Below are 21,955 nucleotides of genomic sequence, written 5' to 3' on the forward strand. Positions count from 1 at the left end.
GGTGCAAGAAAGCCGAGCTTTCCTAGGCTCTCCTCTGCTAACTCAGAGGAAGCGAGGGCAGTGGTTATCACTGCCTGTTTGCCGCAGAAAGAGCCCCCGAATCAGCTTTTTTGCTCTAATTTCAGTCCCCAAAAATGTTGTTTGCAAGTGGGAGGCTCCAAGGCTCCCACCTGAGTTGCTCCAAGGCTCGGCTCGACCAGGCACATAGGGTGACGGTGGCATGGGCAGCGCAGAGCAAGGACAAGGAGCTGCCAGGCTGAGCCATCCCTGCATGCAGGGCTTTCCAACCGAGAGCCTAGTGGAGACACTTTTCGTGGTGCCTGCATGTGTCCTGGGATAAAATGATCCTGTTCTCATCTTTTTTTGATGCTGGAGCAATCACAATGTTTCCAAGGAGATATCTGGGGTTGCACAGGGTGGAGCTGGTTAACACCGATACTGCAGCTGGTGACGTCTGCAAGCCCGTGAGCATTTTCCATCCCATGGGACTGTTTTTCCACCCCTACCCCGGGGTCTCTGCTACCTTCACTGCCAGGGTTGCTTCATCTGCACAATGTTTCCCATGTCCTTGCAAGGCTGGTTTAAGTCCAGCTCAGCGGCATTTGGACCCATTGTAAACTCTGCAAAGTCCTCTCTCGCTCTCAGAGACAGAGGGGCTCCTCCTGCCCTGCATAAGGCCCTTCACATCTCTCTCTCTGCCTCTCTCTAGTCTGTTTAGTCAGCTTGTCAGGCACCTAAATACATTTTTGCTTGTACTCCCATCTCCCACAGGGGCCTCTCCCTATTGCATGTAAATACTAGGGATCAATGACTGCTCTGAACCAGTCTGGATTGACCTGGATGGCTCTTTTAAGCACTTTTTAGCTCTGCATCAGTTTTACCTGACCCTCTCTTCTTTCTTACCCTTCTCTCTCTTATTCCACTGCCTCCATACGGCAGAAGGCAGAAAAACCTTGATTCAGGGCTGCAGCTAACCTGGGAAGAGGTCGCACACTGCCGCAGACAAGGCATGAAATCCTCCGGGAATGGCTGTGGATCAGTGTGACAAGCTTCCCTTGCTTGTTTTTAAACTTTTTGGGTGCCTACCTGAAAACACCAGATCAGCAAGCCCATTCCCATCCAGGCTTGTACAGCCAGCAAAGATCATGATTGTCGTTATTGCTGTGATACATATCTACTGTTAGCAGCACTGCAATGTCAAACAACCCAATTCATTGCATCAAGCAAAGCAAAGTGTACATATATATATACATGCACATATATATACACATATATGTATATACAGGTGCAAATATAGCCCTGACTCATAGCTGCATGTTATGTAAACCTGTCAGGTAAACGTGCATGGTCCCCGCAGGTGAGGTTTTGTTGCATGAATTAACAACTCCTAAAGAGAAGAAGTTTGCAGGGACCACTAATTAAAATCCCCTAACTATCTACCACATACCCCAGGGGGTAGGCTGTGTTGCATAACCTCGTTAATATTAACAAAGTCTTCATGCACCAAAGGCAGCAATGTTTCACCTGGCCATCAACCCCGACTTAGCAGCACAGCTGAAATTGCCCCATCGCCTGCTTCAGGCTTGCCTGTGGGTGCTGGAGCCTGCTGGGTTTTCCTCTCCATCTCTTACAAAATGCTATATATAAGGTCTCAGACAGCGTAATCATGGCTTCAGTGGGATGCTGGTACAGTAAACCCACCACATTAGGCAACCTGGGAACCCACCTCTGAAGATTTATTTCTTCTCTTCGGTTCTTTCTTATGTTTACCTAGGACAGGTCCTCAGCTGGTGTAAAGCAGTAAAAGTATTTCAACTTCCATGCTGCAACGTCGTGCAACATCAGCTGATGCGATGGAGCTGCTGGCAAAAGCCATCTTTATCACCCACAAGGGAAACGTTGATATTCCTTCACTAGGACGGAGATTTTGCCCACCGGGTGATGAAGACATCAGCCTTGAGGGGTGCAGGTCCATCGCAGAGGCAGCAGCTAGTACCACCCCGCAGAACTTAGAGCTGAAGGCGGTCACCTGCACCATTTCCACTCCACGGCGCAAAAAACAGCTCCACCAAAGTGCTGGTAGAGCCAGGTCTCAGAAAGCATGATGGGCTTTCATTTTCCAGGCTGGCAGACAATGTGTTTGCTGTACCAGCTCACAGTTGCTGGGTCAGGCTGTTGCATGGTCCCTTTCTTGGCAATCTTCAGCCTTTGGCAGGGAAATCTCTCCTTGTTTCCTGCTCCTCTGCCCTTCCCCACCGCCACCCTGGGGCCCTCCTCACCTTCCTGAACTCTTCAAGGGCTTCTTCACGCCCTGCAAGGTCTAAGCGTGCCCCAGGTGCCAGCGTCCCTTCTGGTCACCTGCCGATCTGGGAGCCTGCAAATTTTGGGAGATGCCTTACCACGGAGCAGAGAGGTGTCAGGAGACCCAGACTTTGCTCATGACCTACTCAAGCAGCTTCCCCACCTTCTCTGGATCCTTCCCAAAAGCAGCCATCATCTCCCTCCCTTCCTCAGCTTCCCTTCTTGCCAAAATGTGATCTCCTGAGACTCATGCCAAGGAGCAGCGGCTCGCTCAGGAGGAACCCCCTCGTGCAGGACCTTCGGTGAGGTCGGCTGTGCTTGCTGCCATCAGCCCTGCTTTGCTAAAAGTCCTGACAGTGCATGCAGGCAGGAGAGAGATGTGAGACGGGGTTGGACCTCATCTGCAGAGAAGCTGCTACGTAACCCTGCAGAGGCTCGGAAATGTTTCTTGCCTGAGCTCATGTGCAAAGGGAGCTCAAGCGCGTCAAGTCTATGCCCATCCCACATCCCCGTCCTTCCCTTCCATGGATACAGCCATTGCCTGGAGAGGGGAGTCTGGAGAGTCGAGCCACAGGTCAGAAAAAGATAAATACTCACTTGTTGCCAAAGACTGAGAGAGAAACAGAAGAGAGGGAACGAGGACGGGAGCAGAGTGATGAACGTGGGAGGTGAGAGGCGGATGGGAGCAGCCGGGGGGGCTGTCCGAAGCTGTGCGGAAAACAGGGAGGACTTTCTGGGCTGTAACCCTACACTCCTCCCCTGCATCCCCTCAGCCCAGGAAAGTCAAAGTCATGGAGGAAAAGCACCTCCCGCTGCCACAGGCAGGCAAAACCCGCTGTAACAGAGCAGGAAGCAAAACTAAACCAGTGTGGACGGCACCGGGGCGTGAAACTCATGAGCCACGAGAGCTTCACCCTGGGAAATGGAATGGCAAAAATTCCCTTGCGCCACGTTGCTGGTCTGACAACCGGCAGCGCTCGGCTTGGCACCGCCTGCCCTTACACCGGTGCAGCAAGACTGACTTTAGCACGGACTCGAGCCCGGTGTCCAAATACGGCACGAAGCGCACATAAACCCTGTGTGCAGAGGGCTTTCTCCTCCCCATTAATCCTGCTGCGGTTTCTAACTGCAGAAACCAGGCTGCCGATTGCAGCGTGCTCATTAGCTGCCGTGTTTACAGAAGATAGCATTGTGCAGATGGCAAACATGCGATGACGGGCGGCCGATCTGCCCCCGCCTTTCTGCTCCCAAGTTAAAACCAGCTGCGCAGACAGACTCAGAAGAGATTTGCAAGCTGGGCTTCTTTTTAGGGGGGTTGGGTGGGTTGGCATTACCCTGGGAAAAAAGTAAATGCGAAGGGGATGCATTGCTCTCTGGCACAAAAAAAAGTCACTGGGTGCCCCCGTTGGGGGTTAAATGGGGATTTTTGCAGAGCTGGACAAGGGTAACCAGAGCTGCTGCACCTCATTTCCAGGGTAGTTGAATTCCATTTATTTCAAAGCGGTTCAGGAGCCCTGGAGGTCCATCCCTATCCTTTCCTGGTGCCTCAGCATCTCCTTTCCAGGCGGAGATGCGACTCTTTGCAGCCAGAACTGACCTCCGAGGATGTGGCAGTGCAGCCCCTTCCTGGAAGGAGCTGAAGTAAAAGTGCGGGAGCACAAACATTTGAAAAAAATGGGACTCATTTTCCAGGGGCGTGCAGGGGAAAGCAAGCTCAGAGGAGTGGTGGTTTATTAACCGTTTTATTGTCACTTGCACGGGTAAGGTCCCTCTCAAAAACGTAGGGGGTAAAGTTCGTGCGAGAAAAACCGATTAATGAAAAGACAGTAGTTTGGGATTCTCTTCATTAGCAATTACTGTCATCCATCCTCTGCTATACATTTGCATTCCACTTGCCTCAGAGGCCTCAGCCCAGCCCAAAGCCTGTTGTGTTCGTGATGGGTAGCTGCCAATAGCGCTAAGAGGTGCCGAGATGAAATTCCTCCCAGGAGGCCATGTGTCTCTTTAGGAAGTTTTCCCTTGGAAAAGCTCACTAGTGACGCCCGTAAGCCCGTTTGATTCAGGAAGGTTTGGTTCACGAGCACCTGTAAGGAAACAGAACTGAGGCAAAAGTGTCCTTACTGTCACTGGAGGCTACGTCCGATGGATACCCACCACCATTCTGCACGCGTTCCTTAGCGTCCCAAGGGAGTAGGGATGGTGGTTATGAAAAGGTCTTTCTTTCTCCTACAAAGCCAGCTACTGACACCAGTGGTGACTGTCTTTTGGCCCCAGGATGCGGAGGGCTGGAAGGATCACCCCCCTCCTCCTTACACCATGTCACGCAGCATCCTCAGAGTGTGTGAAATCCCTCAGCTTCGCATTTTGGATCAGGTCCTCGTATGTGGTGGGGCAGTAGGCTTTGTACAGTTTTTCAGCCAGAGTGTTGCTGCCTGCAACCACAGCTTTCCGGTTGTGGTTCATGAAGTTCCACAAGTGCAGCGCATAGGAGTGGTTGAAATTGGGGCTTTTGTCCCACACCTCGTAGTACCGGCCCCAGGCTGGGTACGGTATGGGGTAGAAACGCTGGGGATTGAGGAAGGAGATGTTCTGGCAGCTGTGGTCCTCGGTGCCTTTGAAATCAGTGAGATTGCAGATGGCTTTGAGCATCCTTGTCATTAAAAAGGGCCCCTGGTTCCCCCAGATGTTCCCATTGTACTTCAGAACAAAGTTCTCCATGCAGTCCCAAATAAATTTGTGGTGGGGAGGGAAGCCAAAGATCCCGTTGCTGGAGAACCGCGACTTCTGCGCCGCTAGGAAGCTTTCCTCGGGGATGGGCCTGATGGAGATGACATCCGTGTCCATGTAGATGCCCCCATACTTCCAAATGAGTGCCAGTCTGCTGGCGTCGGAGCTGACGTGGACCCAGTTCTTCTCCTGCTCCGGGATTACCTGCAGAGTTGGAAAGGCAAGACAGTGATGCCACCGGCAGAGAGTGGACCACATCCATCCATTGGACACTAATAGCACCATAAAACCACACCTGCATGCCTGCAAATGTCGCTGACAGCCTTTTCTTCCTCCAGCTATTGAATTTTATTGGAATAAGAAAAAGGGGCAGTGCAGAGCGATGCTTTGTTAATATAAATGAATGCAGGAACATTTCACGGGTGGTTTGATGGAACCTACAATGTTAAATCAATGATACCATGAATCATTGCCTGCTATTTCAGTGGGACACAACCCACTTAACACACTCCCTTATCACTCCCAGCTCTCTGAAACAGGCTGGAGTGTTTTCATTGACACTGTTGGTATGTGGAGTAATTTTTTCTCAGGAAAAGGAAGAGTTTGGAGGAAATATGCCTGCCCTGCACAGAGATGGAGCCAAATTTGATAAAAGCTACTTGCAAGCAGTTTGCCAGGGACATATTTCCAGGGTGGAGCTCAAGATCTCACCTTGGTTTTGCATGTTGCTATTACAAAAACTGAAATCTCTCCTGCATCTTATCTACTGTGAGCTCTGCTGGCGCGTGGCAGCATTAACAAGCGCTCATAGACTCGGGCAGCATATTTTGTTCAACCAGCTTCTGTTGAGAAAGATTATTAAGCGATGTTTTATCAAAACATGTATGCAATCTATTTTTACCAATGTTGCATTTGCCAAAAAATCTGATTCTCCAGATAGGGAGGAAAATGCTGATAATGGGTTCAATAAACAGATAGATGAATACACTGCAAAACATGGCAAAAATGAATCTATTCGGAATCAAAAAAAAAAAATTACTAATTTCACATAGCCAGTCCTGCGTTCCTCCATTCATTTTAAGCCTACTTCAGACCCTTTTTCTGCCCTATTTATTTTCCTATTTCCCCCTTATTATAACGCTCACCTGGTTGTACCACTGGAGCAGAGGGGTCTCCTGGAAGACAGTTTCCATCTGGAGAGGAAAAATGAAGACATTCTTCATAGAAGACAAAAGCGAGAAGGCTGCATAGCTTGAGTTCAAGTCCAACGCCGTGTCGTTCGTAAGTCCCTTCATGAAAAGGATGATGGGCCGGTCCTGGTAAATCCTAGCGGCAGACTCCACAGAACAGGACACCAGTGGAGGTGGCTCCAAGCGCTCCGTTGTCTCCAGAAAGATGATGCTTTTGCCGAGGTTCAAGACCTGCTCAGATGTCAGGAAGTGCTTCGACATAGGCATATAGGAGAAGAAGCAGCCGGACAGCAGGGAGATCTCGTACAAAATGCCCGAGACGAAGAAGAAGCAGAGGCATATCTGGATTTTCTTCAACATTCTTGCTTTCCCTGGGCCTTTGGGGTCATGCCTCAGACATGGATGCTAAGGAGAGACAAGGAACAGAAAAATATATGCCAGTATTATTACTTAGCAGGATTGGGAAATGGTAGGACACGGCTTTGGACAGCGTAGCATGAAGGCAGTTTGGTGAAGCTCATGCCTTCACCCATAGCATGAAGGCAGTGTGGTGAAGCTCATGCCTTTCCCCCAGGACAAGCCTGGTGAGATGTCTCACGGTGCAGAGGGCTCTGCTCTGGGGGGTGAAGTGCTGGGATCCCACCTTCTCGTTCCCCAGCCAGGCATGGGGAACCAGGAGAGGTCTTGGAGAAGGGACACACAGCTATGTCTCATGGCACAGTCATTGGCTTGGCAGAGAGGGAAGGACCAAGGGAGAGAGCGGGGAGAGCAAGGCGAGAAGGATCACCTCGCCCCATGCCAAGGCAAGGACCCCCAAGCCCATCCCTGGGGCAGGCTGGTGTAGCAAACTGTTCCCAAGCACCGCGGCATCATGCTAACATGTTCTTGTCCACAAGCAGGAGATGCCCAGGGGATCTGAGGAGCAAACCCTGATGTGCCAGTGGAATTAGGTGGCCAGGGGGGCTGTGAGTGCCAGCAAGGGGAAGGTCATGACTACAGTCTGGGATGTGTCAGCCAAAGCTAAAACATCAGCATGTAGGCACCAAAGTTTTTTTCCCAATTCGCCCCTCCTGCTCACGCTTCAGCCCCAAAGGCTGTGAGGGACTTGGGTCCTGCAGGGATGCAGGCTGCAGAAGGACCAGAGAGGGACAGATGGAAGGACAGAAAATGGATGATTTTGTACAAGCGAAGAACTAGGACCTACCTGGATTATAGTTCTGACAAATCCACATTTCCAGCTTGTTTGTTTGCCACTATGGTGGCAATCAGGCTCCCTTAAAGCCCAGCTCCCTGGTGAAGACACCCAAACTCTTTGGAGCATGCAAAGGGATTTCTGAAGGCAGGAGACTGATGCACAGAAGAAAACTGAGGCTGCTGTGGGCTGAATCTCAGTCCCAGAAATGGCTTGGGGCCAACGGGACCCACCTAAAAGGACAAAAAAGGGACAAGTTTTAGGTGAGACCTATCTCATGCCTACATCAGCCCAGCCCCTAATGCCTGGTCTTGCCATGACATAAGCCCGTATAGCACCGGGGAGTTCCTGCTGGTGAGAGGCAGAATTAAATCTTATCTGCATTGCACTGTTTGACAAGCTCGTTACGCAAGGAAATTCTCTGCTGAAATGCCACTTGGTTGCATCTGACCAGCCCACATTTGCTCTGCAGAGACCATGAGCCAGGGTCCAACAGAGGGGAGACACTTTGAATGACAACCCAATGTCCAAGCAACCCCTGGAAGTGTTTAAGGCCTTATTAATTAAAGCGAATGGGAGGAAATATGCTCTGTGTGCTCAGTTAATTAATGAGATGCATTACCATGTCACCCAACCAGAATATAGATAAGTCTGCAGCGTAGCAAACCCCATGGAAATTCCCCTGCAAGCGCTGAGTGCGCACTTGAAGCTGTGGCAGCTCCTGATACATTTCTCAGAGCTAGATCTCATCGAATTAAATATTAAAGCAATGACTGTTCCCATCAGTACAGCTTTCCATGCTGCATAGCAATTTTTGTTGTTTTTCATCGCCGCTGCACAGAGTTTCTCATTACACCCTGAGTTCCCACAGCAGCATGGGAGAAGATACCAGGGGTGAAGTGGGTGACAATGCTATAGCCACCAGGCACCAATGCGGCTGTGGGTACGATCTCCTGGACAAAGCCAGTGGGTTTGCAGCCTGCGGAGGAGGGAATGATGCTTTTTTGTTATTTTCCCCCTTTGTTTTCTCACTTTCTTTTATTACCCCAGCACCCTGCAGCGGAGCCCCCGCACCCAGGGCCTCCCTGCAGATATCGAATTTGGGTGGAAGACAGGGAATGGAGAGCAAATACAAGCGGTTTGGAAATGACTTGTTCCCAAGCCTGCGGATAAAGCAGACCGTGCTGCAGAGCGCCACAGCCCCAGCGATGTCCAGGCGCAGCATGAACGCCCGCTGCTGAGCCCTGCACCAGAGGGCTCGGGAAACACCAGCAGAAGTGAGAGTCAAATAAAATACATTACTCGAACTACAAAATTTCCTCCTGTGTTCCCCTCCTGCCTCTTAGACACATGCTTCTGACTTACTCCAGCCATCTGAAAATAAAACAGAATGAAGAAGTTGCCTCCTAGCAGCTCCCTCACTAGTCTCAGCCTGGCCAGATTTTCAGGCTTTTTCCCATTCCCAGCTCTGACCTAAACTGTGCCGGCTGCTGTTGCTGTGCTGCGCCAGGGCAGTCCAGGGACTGGAGCTCCCTCCTTCTAGTCCTTGCAATTTTTAAATCTTGATGCCACTCTCTTGGCAATGTTTGCTTGAAGCAGAAAACCCAGGCTTTGCTTTGATTAGAAATGGGACCATCAGAACATTCCCATTACCAGATTAATATTTCTTCTTTGACGGCCTAAGATCCGATGTCTCAGGTCTTTATGAGCAGCCTAGCAAAGCTGTGCTCGCAATAGCCGTTCAAATTTAAAATAGTCCGGGAGGCATTTTATTTGCAAATTGTGGGGAGAGAATAAGTAGACACTCCAACAGATACCGGCTCTGTGTACGACATTGTGAAGGGAAACGCGAATCTTCATCATCTCATTCTGGGAAATTGTTTTGCTTGGTTGGTTTTCCAAAACCCCTATGTGGCGAGTTATGAATTCTCATCACATTTGACCTGGAGGCTGCTGTTATCAAAATGTTCCCTTCCCTGCTCAAGTTAAAAGGACTGCAGAACTGAATGTTAAAAATAAATCCCAGCCATTGAATAGATTACCCTGCTGAGTGGGTTGCTTTTCTGGATGCAGCAGACGGCATGCTGGCTTGATGGCCCATCTTGTAAAGATATTTCTTTTCTCGGGGCAATTTCAGTATTTCAAGTGCAGGATGAAAATGGGTGGGAGACTACAAGAAAGATTACTACGAATGGGTGGTAATTCCTCCAAGGTGTCCGTGAGACACGTGCGGCGGGAAGGTACAGCGGGATTTTTTCAGTCAATGCCACTGAAGGGAGTGAGTAAATCAACCCGCCGGGGTGCTCGCACCCCCTGCATGCCACAGCCTGACCCCACGGCAAACGCTGGGGTCCCTGCAGTGACAGCCTGGCCAGAGGGACCCCCCCGCCCAGGGCAGCCCACGGGGCACAACCGGCCCCACAGGGACTCGGAACATGGCCTCAGCTTGCACTGGGACTAAGTCTTCTTCTCATTTGTCAAAAGGAATTTTTTTGAAATTAAAAAAAAAAATAACACCACTTGCAGATCTCAGTTTGTACAGCCCTTTAGTCTAAACCTCAAGCCCAATCTGAACTATCTGAAGCAAGTCACACGCGTTATGAATTACAGTTTATGCACCACAGGTGAATAACACACATATCACAGTCCTCTGGCAATGCCCCACTCTGCTGTCACCGAATCCTCATCCCCATGGCTTCTGGGCATCCCTCGAGATTCGAAAGAGAGACTCCCATCCTCTCGTCTATCCCCAAAACTGCAGCTTTCCTCTGAGATCCAGCGGGTTTTGCATCTGGGTCTGCACCCATCCAACTGGGTAACTGTATTTCTCCTGGCAGGGAATAACCTCAAGGCAGTCCCTGTTTGTAACGCACACAGCATTGCTTGAACCTACGCCGCTTTACTTTCACGTCTTTACAGAATCTGCTCAAGTAAATTACAGCTACAACCAAGTTAGCACACATGCGTGCACTTCAAAGCCAACTTCCTTCCAGATTTAACACCAGGCATATTTGGAAACCTCTTTCAAATGGAAAACCTGTAGAAGAATATATCGTATTCATCACAGACTGTAATTAATGCAGCCTTTCCAACCTCCGGCATGCCAGTGAAGGGGCTTCTTACTGCACCACTTCTCGCCTGCTTTCTGATTCTACGACCTGACATTTTTATAGAGATAAAGCAAAACTCACCTCTTGGCTGCAAAAAGCAGGCAAAGCGTGCAGCCTGTCGGGAAGCAAAGCCAAGCTGAACCACACTGGAAAGTATCCACAGCCGGTGGAGAGCCCTTTGCTTGTGCCAGAGGAGCTGCGCTGCCTCTCCACTATCTTCTGCCCTGCCAGGGCTTGGAGCAACCTCATGGCTTGCTCTCCACCAGCTCTGGTGTTTGCATTCTTGGTGTGCTGAGATAAGGCTGAGGAAGGAGCTAGGGCTGTGTTTTCAAAGGTGCAGGCATACAGGAGCACGCAGTACGAGGTTCTTCGGGCAGCCAAACATGAGCCCCACCACCCTGTGAGGGTCCGGAGAGATGGGTGGGTCTCAGTGGGTGCCAAAAGGCAGACTATTTGCACCTTTTGGGGGTGGTTTACAGCATATTAAGCCTTTTCTCTTTGTTTCTAGAACCACATTTATGGACGCTACTTTGCACCATAGCTTAGATCTCCTTGCCCTATAGCGAAGAGTACTTCCAAGGAAGGCAACAACAGGGCCTCCTACACAAACACATCCCAAATAATACCACACATCCTGAACTGGCTCTTTGACAAGCTCAGATGCCTGCCCAGCTCCCCGTTAGAGACCAGGCAGGCAAGGAGCTTTGCTGATCCAGAGCTTCTGCTTGTCCCCACAACCTGTCCCCAGGAGGATGCCTTGAATGGTACAGGAGCACCGTCAAGTGCCCCCAGGATTGGGATGACCCACCTCAGGTTGGAAGGATTCCCCAGAGCTTTCCTGACCCTGGGGTGCAAGGAGTATGAACTTCAGTGGCTGTCCTGTGCTGGGACAGCAGAATTTGTAAGGGGGAGGTGGAGCTGTAGCACCAAAGAGAAATCCCCAGTGCATCCCTCCTACAGCCCTGACCTGTGCTGGACCAGTGCCGCTCAGCCTGTGCGAGGGGACCAGCGCATCCCGCTGGCATGCAAACCCCTGGCTCCCGGACACTCACAGCAACCAGGCTCTTCGCAGCTCCCTTCCTTCTCCTTTTCCCCTTCTCCTCCTGATTTTTGGCAAGGCTCTGTATCCAGGGCAGATTTACCAGCAGGGTGGGAAGCTTTGTCCAGCCAACGGGTGCCAGCGGCCCCGCACGTTGCGCACATGCAAGCATGGCAAAACCCACTCATTTGCCACCCAGCAAACCACCTCTCTCCACCAACAGCAACCACTTAGTGCTCATAAGCCACCAAAAAGTGCTCAGCTCATCCCCTCCAGAGCTTGTGGTGGCAGCCAAAAGCCAGCCTGCCTGCTCTTAAAAATTAGCCACCGAATACACCAGGGCGTGCCCGTTCGCTCCTGGCCAGCTCGGGGGCACCCCCCCTCACCCACCGCAGGGTGCAAAGGGCCTGCCCCCAGCTTTGTTTGTGCTCCTGCGTACGTGTTTCCTGCTGCGGAGAGCTGGCGGAGGATGCGAGAGTGGCTAATGTTGCCGCAGCCGGGCAGAGCAAACAGTCCCCATGGAAAGCTATCGAGATAGTCAGGGCTTAATCAGCAGATAGCACGCTGGGTGAAAACACAAGGAGGGCTCCAACTCCAAAGAAGTCCCTTGGGCAATGACGTAGGTGAGGAGCCCCCGCACCCCGACACACCTCTCTGCGAGAAATCCTCTCCTTCGGCAAACACTCGCTCAGGTCCATCGTTTGCAGTTTGACCTGCAAGGGAATAGAGTGGCCAGCATCCAGCTCCAAAGCCAGGAGCTCCTCTGGGGCTGAACACATCCATCCCTCCCTTCCCAGGGCACATACGTAGTGTCTTCTGAGCCTACAGGATGCATTAATATGGGGGCACGCATGGGAACAGATGGCTGCTGTTATTACAAGTTTCCGCCCAGCTTTTATCTTCCACAACGTGAAAACATCCCCCCGCCCCGCACCAGCTTCCCCCATCGCCTCCGTGTACCACCAAGCTCCTTGCCCTGGAGTTAGGAGGGGAATTTTCTATGCAACTCAATCCTGTAGAAGCGACAGTGTAAAGTTAAAGCCCGGAGTGGCCCGTAACACCAGCATACAGGGGAGGATGATGAAACTATGAGCTAAAATGCACAGGCTCAGCCCGCAGCTGAAAGTGAGAGGGCTGTGCATTAATGCAGGCTGCCTGCAGTCTCGGCTGCTTGGTGGCAGCATTAGGGAAAGCACTTTAAGGCAGAAATGGGGTTATTTATCTGAGGGGATTCTGCCGTCTACTCCCTGCACATCTACAGGCACAGCCCCAGGATTTGGCTGGGCGCTGTTCTCCAAAATGAGCATCTTTGCCCCAGAAATGTGCTTTTGAGGGCTGGACTCATCCTGTCTCTTAATACATCAGACAAACCGAGGCAAACCTCTTTGTACCCTTTCTCAGCACCCACCCGGATGCTATGAGCATCTCACCAGGACTCTGCCCCGTTCTCCCGCTCCACGGTGCGATGGGCCAGATGCCACTGCCATGGCTTTGCCTGTGCCCTGCCAAGCTGGCATGTGAGTTTGGGTCCCCAAAAGCCTGCTGGAAAGGTAGCAGGGGGGACAAGCAGGCTCACACACACCAGTGAGCCCAGTTTGCATGGAGTTGGGGGCTGCGCTGGTGGATGGGGCACTGCCAAGTTACTTGGAATGAGACTGCTGGGTGCTTCACACCCCCACAAAAAAAATTAAATACAGGGAGTAGCCAAAATCCTGGTGCTGCTCTGTATTGCCCTCTGGAGGAGCCTGTTTTTTTGCTTCACTGCACGAGGAGCCTAGAAAAATGGGAGCCTGCAGGCAGAGCACGTGCCAGCTCCCAGCAAGGTGACAAAGTCATCCTTTCCCTTCATCTTTCCACGCTGCTGCACATCCACCGAGTGCGGAGGAACAGTTCAGCCTCGAACACTATGGGAGACTCACCATGGTTGTAGGGAAAGCATTGCACCAGCTTTGGCCCGTGGTGTGCCTGCTCAGGTTTGGTTTACATGCAACGTTGGCCACTTGTAGCGACACATCCAGTGTCTTGGGCTGCAGATGTTCAACTATTTCCCTGACGCTCTGCAGCAGGGACAGTGTTCACTGGGACAGCCTGGTTTTCTGCTCTAGAGCCCACCCAAGCCTTCATCTTCTCCACAGCAGAGACCCTGTGGAGATTTCCCTTTATCATGAATAACCTTAGAGACAGTAATCCTACAAAAACACCTCTGCTCCACTCAGATGATGTTCATTTTATTCCCGAGCTTGGGAATCTGCTTCGATTTTGCTTCATGAAAGGATGGAACATATTTTCTCTGAAGATCTCCTCCAAAAATGGAGGTGCATCAATGTGGCTGCTCAAGGGTGCTCCAGCAATGGCTGAGCACTGCTCTCCATGAGCCCAACCAGCCACCGGTCTGCATTTGGCCCCAGTAACGTTCAAAAGGACGATTTCTCACCTGGTCAGCAGAGAAGCCAGGGCCTGAGGGCAAGCATCCCACCTGAGCACTGCTGTTCCCCTAGAAGCAAAACACATTATATTATTTCCGTTCACACTCTCAGCATCACCCAAAACAGGTTATTAAATAATATTTAGCAATAGCTCGTTCCCTAAACCTTACCAAAGGTCTGCTCAGGTCTGTGACTGTGACCACTGCCAAGCAGAGGGGTTAGGCAAGTTCCTTGGGGCTTATCACCCACTCACACTTCCCATACCTCCCTTCTTAAACACAGACACTTGTCCCAAACAAGCCAGCCGATGCTGTTGTTTGCCAGGGTGGCTCCAAGGACCTCTTTCTAGAAAATTTCAGCCCATCTGATAACCATCTCAGGAAGTTACAGCAATTAAACTCAGGTGCCCATCATTCAGGGACCTTGCACGGGGCACAGCCCAGCTTTTCACCATCACCTTACACTTCTGCTGCACACGTCCAAAAAAAGTCTGGCTCAGCTTTCTCTATAAACTCTCTTGAATAGAGGTAGACAGCAACTAGACCCCCCCCTTCATCTCCTCTGTTCTGGGTTGAGCAAACGCAGCTCCTTTGACCTCTCTTTGCACATCCTCCATAACCATCCTGGTGGCCCCCCACTAGGCCTTCTCTGGTTTTCCAGTGTCTTTCTCATACCAGGGGCCCAAAGCTGGATGCAGTAGCCAGCTATGGCCTCCCAAGTGCCAAGACAAGGGGAGTAAACCCTTCCTCACCCCACAGTGCTCAGTTCTGAGTAAGAGCTCTGGATGACCAACCTGAACGTTTGCAAATATGGGGAGAAATGTGCCTGGATTCACTCCCACTGTACACGAATCATTTTAGGCATCTACTTGCTGTTGTTAACTGCCAGCGTGTATATCTTTTGATATTTACTGAAAGCTTGTGTCTTTTTTAGAATTACGTTGATCTGGTAAGAAAACTCATTTGCTCCTTTTGAGCTTTCTTAGTTATTTTACCAAAAATCGATAGCTGTCACTTGGGAAACAGTAAAGCACTTATACCTTACATGCATTTGGACAGAAAAGAAGTGAAACTCATATCACTTCGTTATAAACAGAGGGACCCAGAGTTACACCTCTCAACTGTGAGCTCATCGGTCGATTCAGAGGAAGGCAGGGCCATAGGCACTAATGCACAGAGGAAAAAATATCAGAGGAAGGAATACAAGGAGGTGATTCGTGCCAAATTACAAAGAATTGTAAAGCAATATATTTGTGCTTAAAGATTTCCATATTTATATTTCTAACACTTGCAATGTCCACACAGCTTTAGAGATAAAGCAAGTGTAACGACTAAAAAGGCAGCCACCACATCTGCAATATGAGAAGAGTTTACTTTTATATGCCTAATTTTACTTTGCTAAGCTTTTTGCAACTTCCAGGCTTGTGATAGCATCACACTCTGCAAACATGTATTATAGCCTTCCTCCACTTTAATTTAGTCACCCTTTGTGATATTAATTTGTACATCGTTGTATCAGGACTACCTGATTTTAAGTGTTTTCTGCATTGGACAGCCTTCGTTCTTTTACGAGGGGTTATTAACAGAAGACATGATGTTGTTGGTACAGTATAGAGGGAGGTGGTTTAGTTGGGGGTGCTTCTAAATCTGCCTTTACATCATGAAGGCTTTTTGTGCCAGTATATCAGAGTGCAAACACCATTAGACCTTGGGGGCCTCACTTGGCAAAACTACTTTCTAAAAATCTCCTCCCATTGGAAACAGCTCTGTTACCTCTGACCAGAGCCAGTGTAAACTACCAGTTTAACTGCTAAAGATTATATTCCAGCCACCGAGATTCAGGCTGTGACAATCTTGCAGTCCCTGCAAGGCAAAACCCCCTACCAACCAGAGCCCAACAGCAATTTTCAAGCTGTTCGCATGTGCGCAGGGCGGTCCAGAGCAAATCCACCAGGTCCTATCCACTGCTGCAAGCCTGGTTTTGCTGGACCCCGCAGAGCTCCCAGCCCCTAAAAAAAAGAAATGCTGGAAAATGGTAAAACTCCAGATAAGTGGTTGCTTTGCCTCTAAGAAAAGGGGGGTTTGCAATACAACAACCCTTTGTAAATGCTCTGTTAGCCCAGTGCCCTGAGCAGGTTGATCTGTCCCACGTTGATCCCTGCCCTCCCATGCTCTGCCCAACGGGTCAGAGCGGTTGATGCTATCCCCTGAATAATACCAGAAGGAAAACGCTGCCTGCACCCCAGGGTGAGCAGGCATGCCCGGTCTCACCGCTGTCATTGCGCGAAGGTGGATCCAAATGCACAGCGGGACCAGGAGTTGGGCGCTGAGCAGTGATGGATGCACATCTGGAGTAAGTGCATTAGAAAGCTACAGCAAAGGTCTATCAGAAAATCATGCTTGATTTTATTACCATTTTGTGGACAGCCAGCAACAAGAGCTTTCTATATTCATGAATTCATCAGATTCATATTTCAAAAATAATAAATGTTGTTATTATTATTGGAATGAATTTCTCTATTATGTACTGAGTGATTGTAACTACTTACTGCCTCCAGCACAGGAACCACCTAAAGAATAATACAAGCAAATAATATTTCTGTAGTGGTTGCTACAGGGTTGTGTTAGGTTTTTGTAAGTGAGAAAGTTATTAACCAGAACAACAGCAACAATCATAACAGAAATAAAGTCATTATAAGGTTGTGTATAACACCACCAGTTTTTTTTCAGGTAAATTTAGTTTGGGGTACATGACTCCCACTTCTGTGAGGTTTTTCTTGATTTCTTGGAGCTCTGCCTCTAATAACAGCTTCACACTTTCTGCCTGCTTTATCCTATGTACAGAGGAAGGAAAGCAAAACAAATCTCAGCAGAATGACTTCCTGATCCACAGAGTGCGAAGGAGGATGACGAGGCTGTTTGCTTCAAACCCTTTATCAACACCTATTAGCCCGTTTGTTCCCATGGCCCATGTGTGCCTCCTTGGCTCGTGTACTTTGGAGGCAGGGCATTCCCTGCTCGTGGGCACCTTCAGTACTGTAGCTTTTATTCTCACAAGCTCGTCCGTAAAATGCTGTGCATTGACAAAGAGCAGAGGAGATGAACCAACTGACCATAAATTATGCACTTGCAAGCTGAATCTAGATAACTAGTGGATAGAGCGGATCAGCTGTGATAAATGGCTTTCCTCCAGCTAGCTGACAGCATGGGGAGTGGAAAAAAGGCAGAAGGGGCTGCAGAGCTGCCTGGGAGGCACTCCAGCGACTATGCTAGCATGGACCAGTCTCCCCTGCCATCACAGAAGGGTTTATGGTAGAAGTAATGAGTCTCTCTTCACCCTAGTTATTTCCTCCCCGTGGTGATTAGCAAGTCCCCTCACTGCCTCCATCGGGCTCCATCCTGACCTTCCTTTTCACATGATCAATAAGGTGCCTCTATCCAAAGAGCTGCCGTGGCATTGTAATATAGAAAATCAGCAAAACACGAGACTTTCCAAGAGGCCCAATCTAGTTGTCAGCATATCTTGACGTGAGTCCAATAGGATGGATTCAAAAAAGATGGGATCCCACCATGCCACAATGCAACATTTGGTTGAGCACCTGCCAAAACAAAACTAGCAGACTGCTGGGAAGGCTGCATTTTCCAGGTTGGTTTTTTTTTTTAGGCATGCACACCAGCAAAGAGGATCACTCTGAGCATCTTCAGCTCCCCAGCCTATGTGAGCAAGTACCTGTTGATAGCTGGGTCAGCTGGAGGGGACATTTATTACAAATGCTAGGCAAAATTTAAACTTATGGCCCCAGTGTGATGACAAGTTGCTCTGCTGCCACACTGTAATAATCTCAGCATACCCTATCCAGAATTCAGGATTTTCCCCTGCAATAATCTGGAATAATTCTGCAATTATACACAGACCCTTGGTCCATTGCAGCAGAGTGGAAGAACCAGTCACTTCCACATTACCTTCATTTCAGTCGTGCCGTGTTGTTATCTGATGAGAAAAATTGGCATTACATTTTGGTGGCTAAAATTCATGGGGAACTTACCCTCGTTAACTCTGCTGGTCACTGGTGCATCCATGACAGAGACTGTGTGACACCTTCCCATGAGTAACACTCTGCGCTGGCATGTTTAGAGGAGGACCTCTTCTCTCCCAAGGGTAAGAATAATTTTTGCAATTACTTGGGAGTTGCAGAGGTGTCTCTGGGCCATGGGCAACTCGTAGCCATCCCTTCTTGCCTTCTGCCCCCGCTCTTTGGAAATTTGTGCTCATATGAAGGACTGAGATAGGCTCCAGATCTTAAAGGGGGCTTACAAGAAAGATAGGGACAGACTTTTTAATAGGGCCTGTAGCGATAGGACAAGGGGTAATGGTTTTAAACTAAAAGAAGGTAGATTCAGACTAGATATAAGGAAGAATTTTTTTTGATGAGAGTGGTGAAACCCTGGCACGGGTTGCCCAGAGAGGTTGTAGATGCCCCATCCCTGGAAACATTCAAGCTCAGGCTGGATGGGGCTCTGAGCAACCTGATCGAGTTGAAGAAGTCCCTGCTCATTGCAGGGGGGTTGGACTAGATGACTTTTAAAGGTCCCTTCCAACGCAAACCATTCTATGATTTATGATCTCCAGAGTAGGGAGAGTGGATGGAGAGATGACAGGGATGGACAAAAGTGTCAGGACAGCATAAAGGTACATCTTCAAAGTGAGGGGAAGGCTAGAGCCAGACAGAGCGTGTCCATGCACAGGTAAGGGAAAAAGAAAATCATTGAAAATTTCCTTAGTGAAATACATAAAGGTAGGCAGAAAGGGGGACAGCCAGCCAGAAAAAGCAGGAACAGGCTAAAGGGTAATCACAACATTCCCTCCAAATTAAAGAGAAAACTAGTTTTTGATGGCAAAGGTGATGTGGATTGGGGACTGAAGGCAGACAGTTACCTGGAATAAGAGGTGGGGATTGAAAGCAGCCACATCTGTGGTGAAAGCAGGACCCTGGAGGGGACCCAGATGAAGCCCGAGGGGTTGGGGCAATCTCCATCCCATTTGGGGAGAAGCAGCACATGGTGTGCAGCACATGGTGTGCAGAGAGGAGAGCAGAGATTTCTAATGAGTCCTGCAGGTCAAACGGCACTGATTGAACCCCCACAAGCAAATGGACTATGAGGAAATAAGTGAAGATAAGGAAAATGAAAAGCATGAGCTAGCCAGCTACGGATGTGTTAGCCCGTTTATAGTTATACACAAGATTGTAGGACAAATTCTGAAGGAAACGTTAATTAAAGGCACTGAGAAAAATGAGATAAAGTGCAACACAGGTTTACCAAAGGCAGTTTGTGCCAGACTGTGCTGACATCTTCCTTTGATAAGATAATTGGTTTTCCAGACAAGGGAAATTTGGTAGATCTAATCTATCTAGAGTTCAATAAAGCATTTGATATGGTGCCACATGGGAAATTATTAGTGAAGCTTGAGAAAATGAGAATTAACAGAAGAACTCTGAAGCAGAGACTGGGGCAGAGGCAGCAGCAGGATTGTCACGGGGGAAACCGGACCAGCAGGAGGTTACTGGTGGGTGTCCAAAAACCCTGTCTTGAGACTGATACTGGTAAAGGCCCTCCACCTCCAAGGTTGGGAGCCAGCTGGTGAAGTTTTCTTATTTACCTGGATTTTCTGCAGCGTGACTCACGTGTGCTTGGAGCTCGCGACCTTGAATGCTGTAGATGGGAGCATCGCTGCAGACTTTGTAGGGATGCACCTGCACCATGAGATGGCAATGTTGTTCCACCAAAGAGCATCCCTCTTCTCTCATCTTCCAGCTCTAGTTTTCACTGTCTGGACACATTTCAGTACGTACTCCAAGAAATATCAGTGGTTGCAACTGTGAAATGATGATGATGGAAGCTAAATCAGTCCCTGCGTGACTCAAGCAACGTGGGTCTGGACAATCAGCCTTCGTGTCTCGAGACTGAAAATGTGCAGGTGACATGGGAAGGGAACATGTTTAAATATATCAGATGAGAAACAAGGCATCGCTATCTTCACTGCAGATCCAGTCCAAATAACCTTACCCAGTTTACAAAAAAAACCAACCCCACACCAGGCAATATTGCTCAGGGTAAGTGCGAGCGCGTACGCATGTGTGCATGGCAGAGAAAGAGGGAAAGGAGGAGACAATTTTATATAGAAATAAAATCTGCTTATTCCTTCTCTGTATTTTTAGCTTAAATTACACCCAAATGCCATCTGATCAACTCAGCTGAAATGAGCCCTTAATCCTAATAAGTCTTGATCACCTTTTCAAACCTTGGAAAACAGCAGGGAATGTGTTTGCATTAAGTATTAACACCTTGATTCACATTTCTTTGGCATGTATCTAACTTACATAAGCATAAAATGCTCCTGTTAATATTAAACAAGAAATTGGAAAGGGCCAAAGAGATGCTTCAGGCTGCTTTTTCTCCCCGCGCATCGTGTCTGATCACTCCAGCTCCTTGCTCAAACGGGAAGGAATAGAAAGTACATTAAATCTTTATGAACCCACCAATGGGTTGCTCTGCCTGGGCTGAGCTAAATACACCCCATTCGGGCCCCTTCTGTGTACCAGGGATGTTTTAACCTAGAATAAAGCAGAGAAGATCAAGCAAACAAGAGGCTTCTGAAGACACCTAATAGGAAAACAGCTGATGCTGAGTTTCACCTGTGCTGCAACAGATTTAACCAACAATAGGACTCATGATTTTCTTTAATTCTCTGAAAAAAAGCTTGGAGGAGCTCATTATTCCTCAAACCTAGAACAATGTTGTCAGTTTTAATAAGTCTTCAGGAGAACTTTTAAATATTGAATTTGCCAAAGGATGCTGTTTCAGAGAAACGTGGGTGTTAGCAGTCCACTGTAACCCTCCATTCAATCATTAGCCATTGTGATGCCGAAGGAATGTTGAAATGCATGCATTATTATTGCTACTTTCTAGATTTCTTACCTTTTTCTAGTACCGGTGCAATCACTTCTTTGCCAGCGGTAGCCTACACAATAAAATTGTTTCTTTCTCCCTCTCATTTTACAGCTACCCAGGAATTTCTTTAGGTCATCTATCACTTACTAAATTATGGGTTAGAGTCGTAGGAGAGGAAGGGCTGGCAGGCAGAATCTCTTTTTATAGTGCTCTTGCACAAGCCTGGCCCCAGCTGCTCCAAATTAGTGTGGGCCCAGTGGTGTAAATCAAGATGTATTCATTTGAATACAGCTGTGATTATTTTTCCCAGCTGAGTGTTTGATGGGGGGGCGGGGGGGAGATTTTTCTGGTAACCTGCTCATCACCCTTTGGGCTTATCAGTAGACCTGGAGTTGAGAGTGCTTGTGGTGTGTGAGCTTCTCTGGCCCTGATGAGAGAGGAAAGGTGTGGGGGAATCCTGAAGGTGGTAGCATTTCCATTGCTAACCAAGAGCAAATTTACCGTTAGCAGCAGTGAGAGCACCCGAAATAAGAAAAGGATGGGGCTGGAGGTGCCCTCATGGAGATGGGGTCAGCTGTACCAGGGGAGGTGATGGGAGGCACCAAGTGTGCTCTTGCGAGTGGGTGTGAGGATGGGGATGAAATGAGCAGTGCAAAACTGCCTGCACTGGGAAATAAAGCGGGGAGAAGAGAATAAAAGTTATTTTAGCAGCCTGCTTTGCAGCTCAGTGCTCAAAGGTGTAGGTCCGCTGGATGGAAGACCACACTCAGGTCTCCAACTCAGCTCTCTTCTGGGAGGAGTGCATATAACCCATAGGGAATGTGTGTTACCCTGCTCCCTTCACCTCCAAAGCAGGGCGGAGGTAAAACTTTTGCAGGATCTTAATTTCAAAGGGATACGTGGAAATGGGGCTCCCTTCCTGGGATCCACCCAAAAGGCCACACCGCTCTCGCGCCCTTGAACAATGTGAATCTGAGTATTTGGTCTCCACCTTCTACACGTTCTCCTGTAGGACCAAAC

The 21,955-nt window shown here is 49.0% G+C and overlaps 1 protein-coding gene across 1 annotated transcript; it reads right to left on the bottom strand.

Annotated features, from left to right (window-relative positions):
- Positions 1-4,620: 4,620 nt before the first annotated feature.
- On the bottom strand, positions 4,621-19,746 carry A4GNT (alpha-1,4-N-acetylglucosaminyltransferase). Its single transcript, XM_009817841.2, has 4 exons — positions 19,644-19,746; positions 7,423-7,643; positions 6,174-6,623; positions 4,621-5,232 (listed from the first exon to the last, which is right to left on the bottom strand). The coding sequence occupies exons 1-4, from the start codon at positions 19,744-19,746 to the stop codon at positions 4,621-4,623; spliced, it is 1,386 nt and encodes a 461-aa protein (XP_009816143.2).
- Positions 19,747-21,955: the final 2,209 nt, after the last annotated feature.

Source organism: Gavia stellata, chromosome 11 (genome assembly GCF_030936135.1).
Source record: "Gavia stellata isolate bGavSte3 chromosome 11, bGavSte3.hap2, whole genome shotgun sequence".
NCBI classification, from domain to species: domain Eukaryota; kingdom Metazoa; phylum Chordata; class Aves; order Gaviiformes; family Gaviidae; genus Gavia; species Gavia stellata.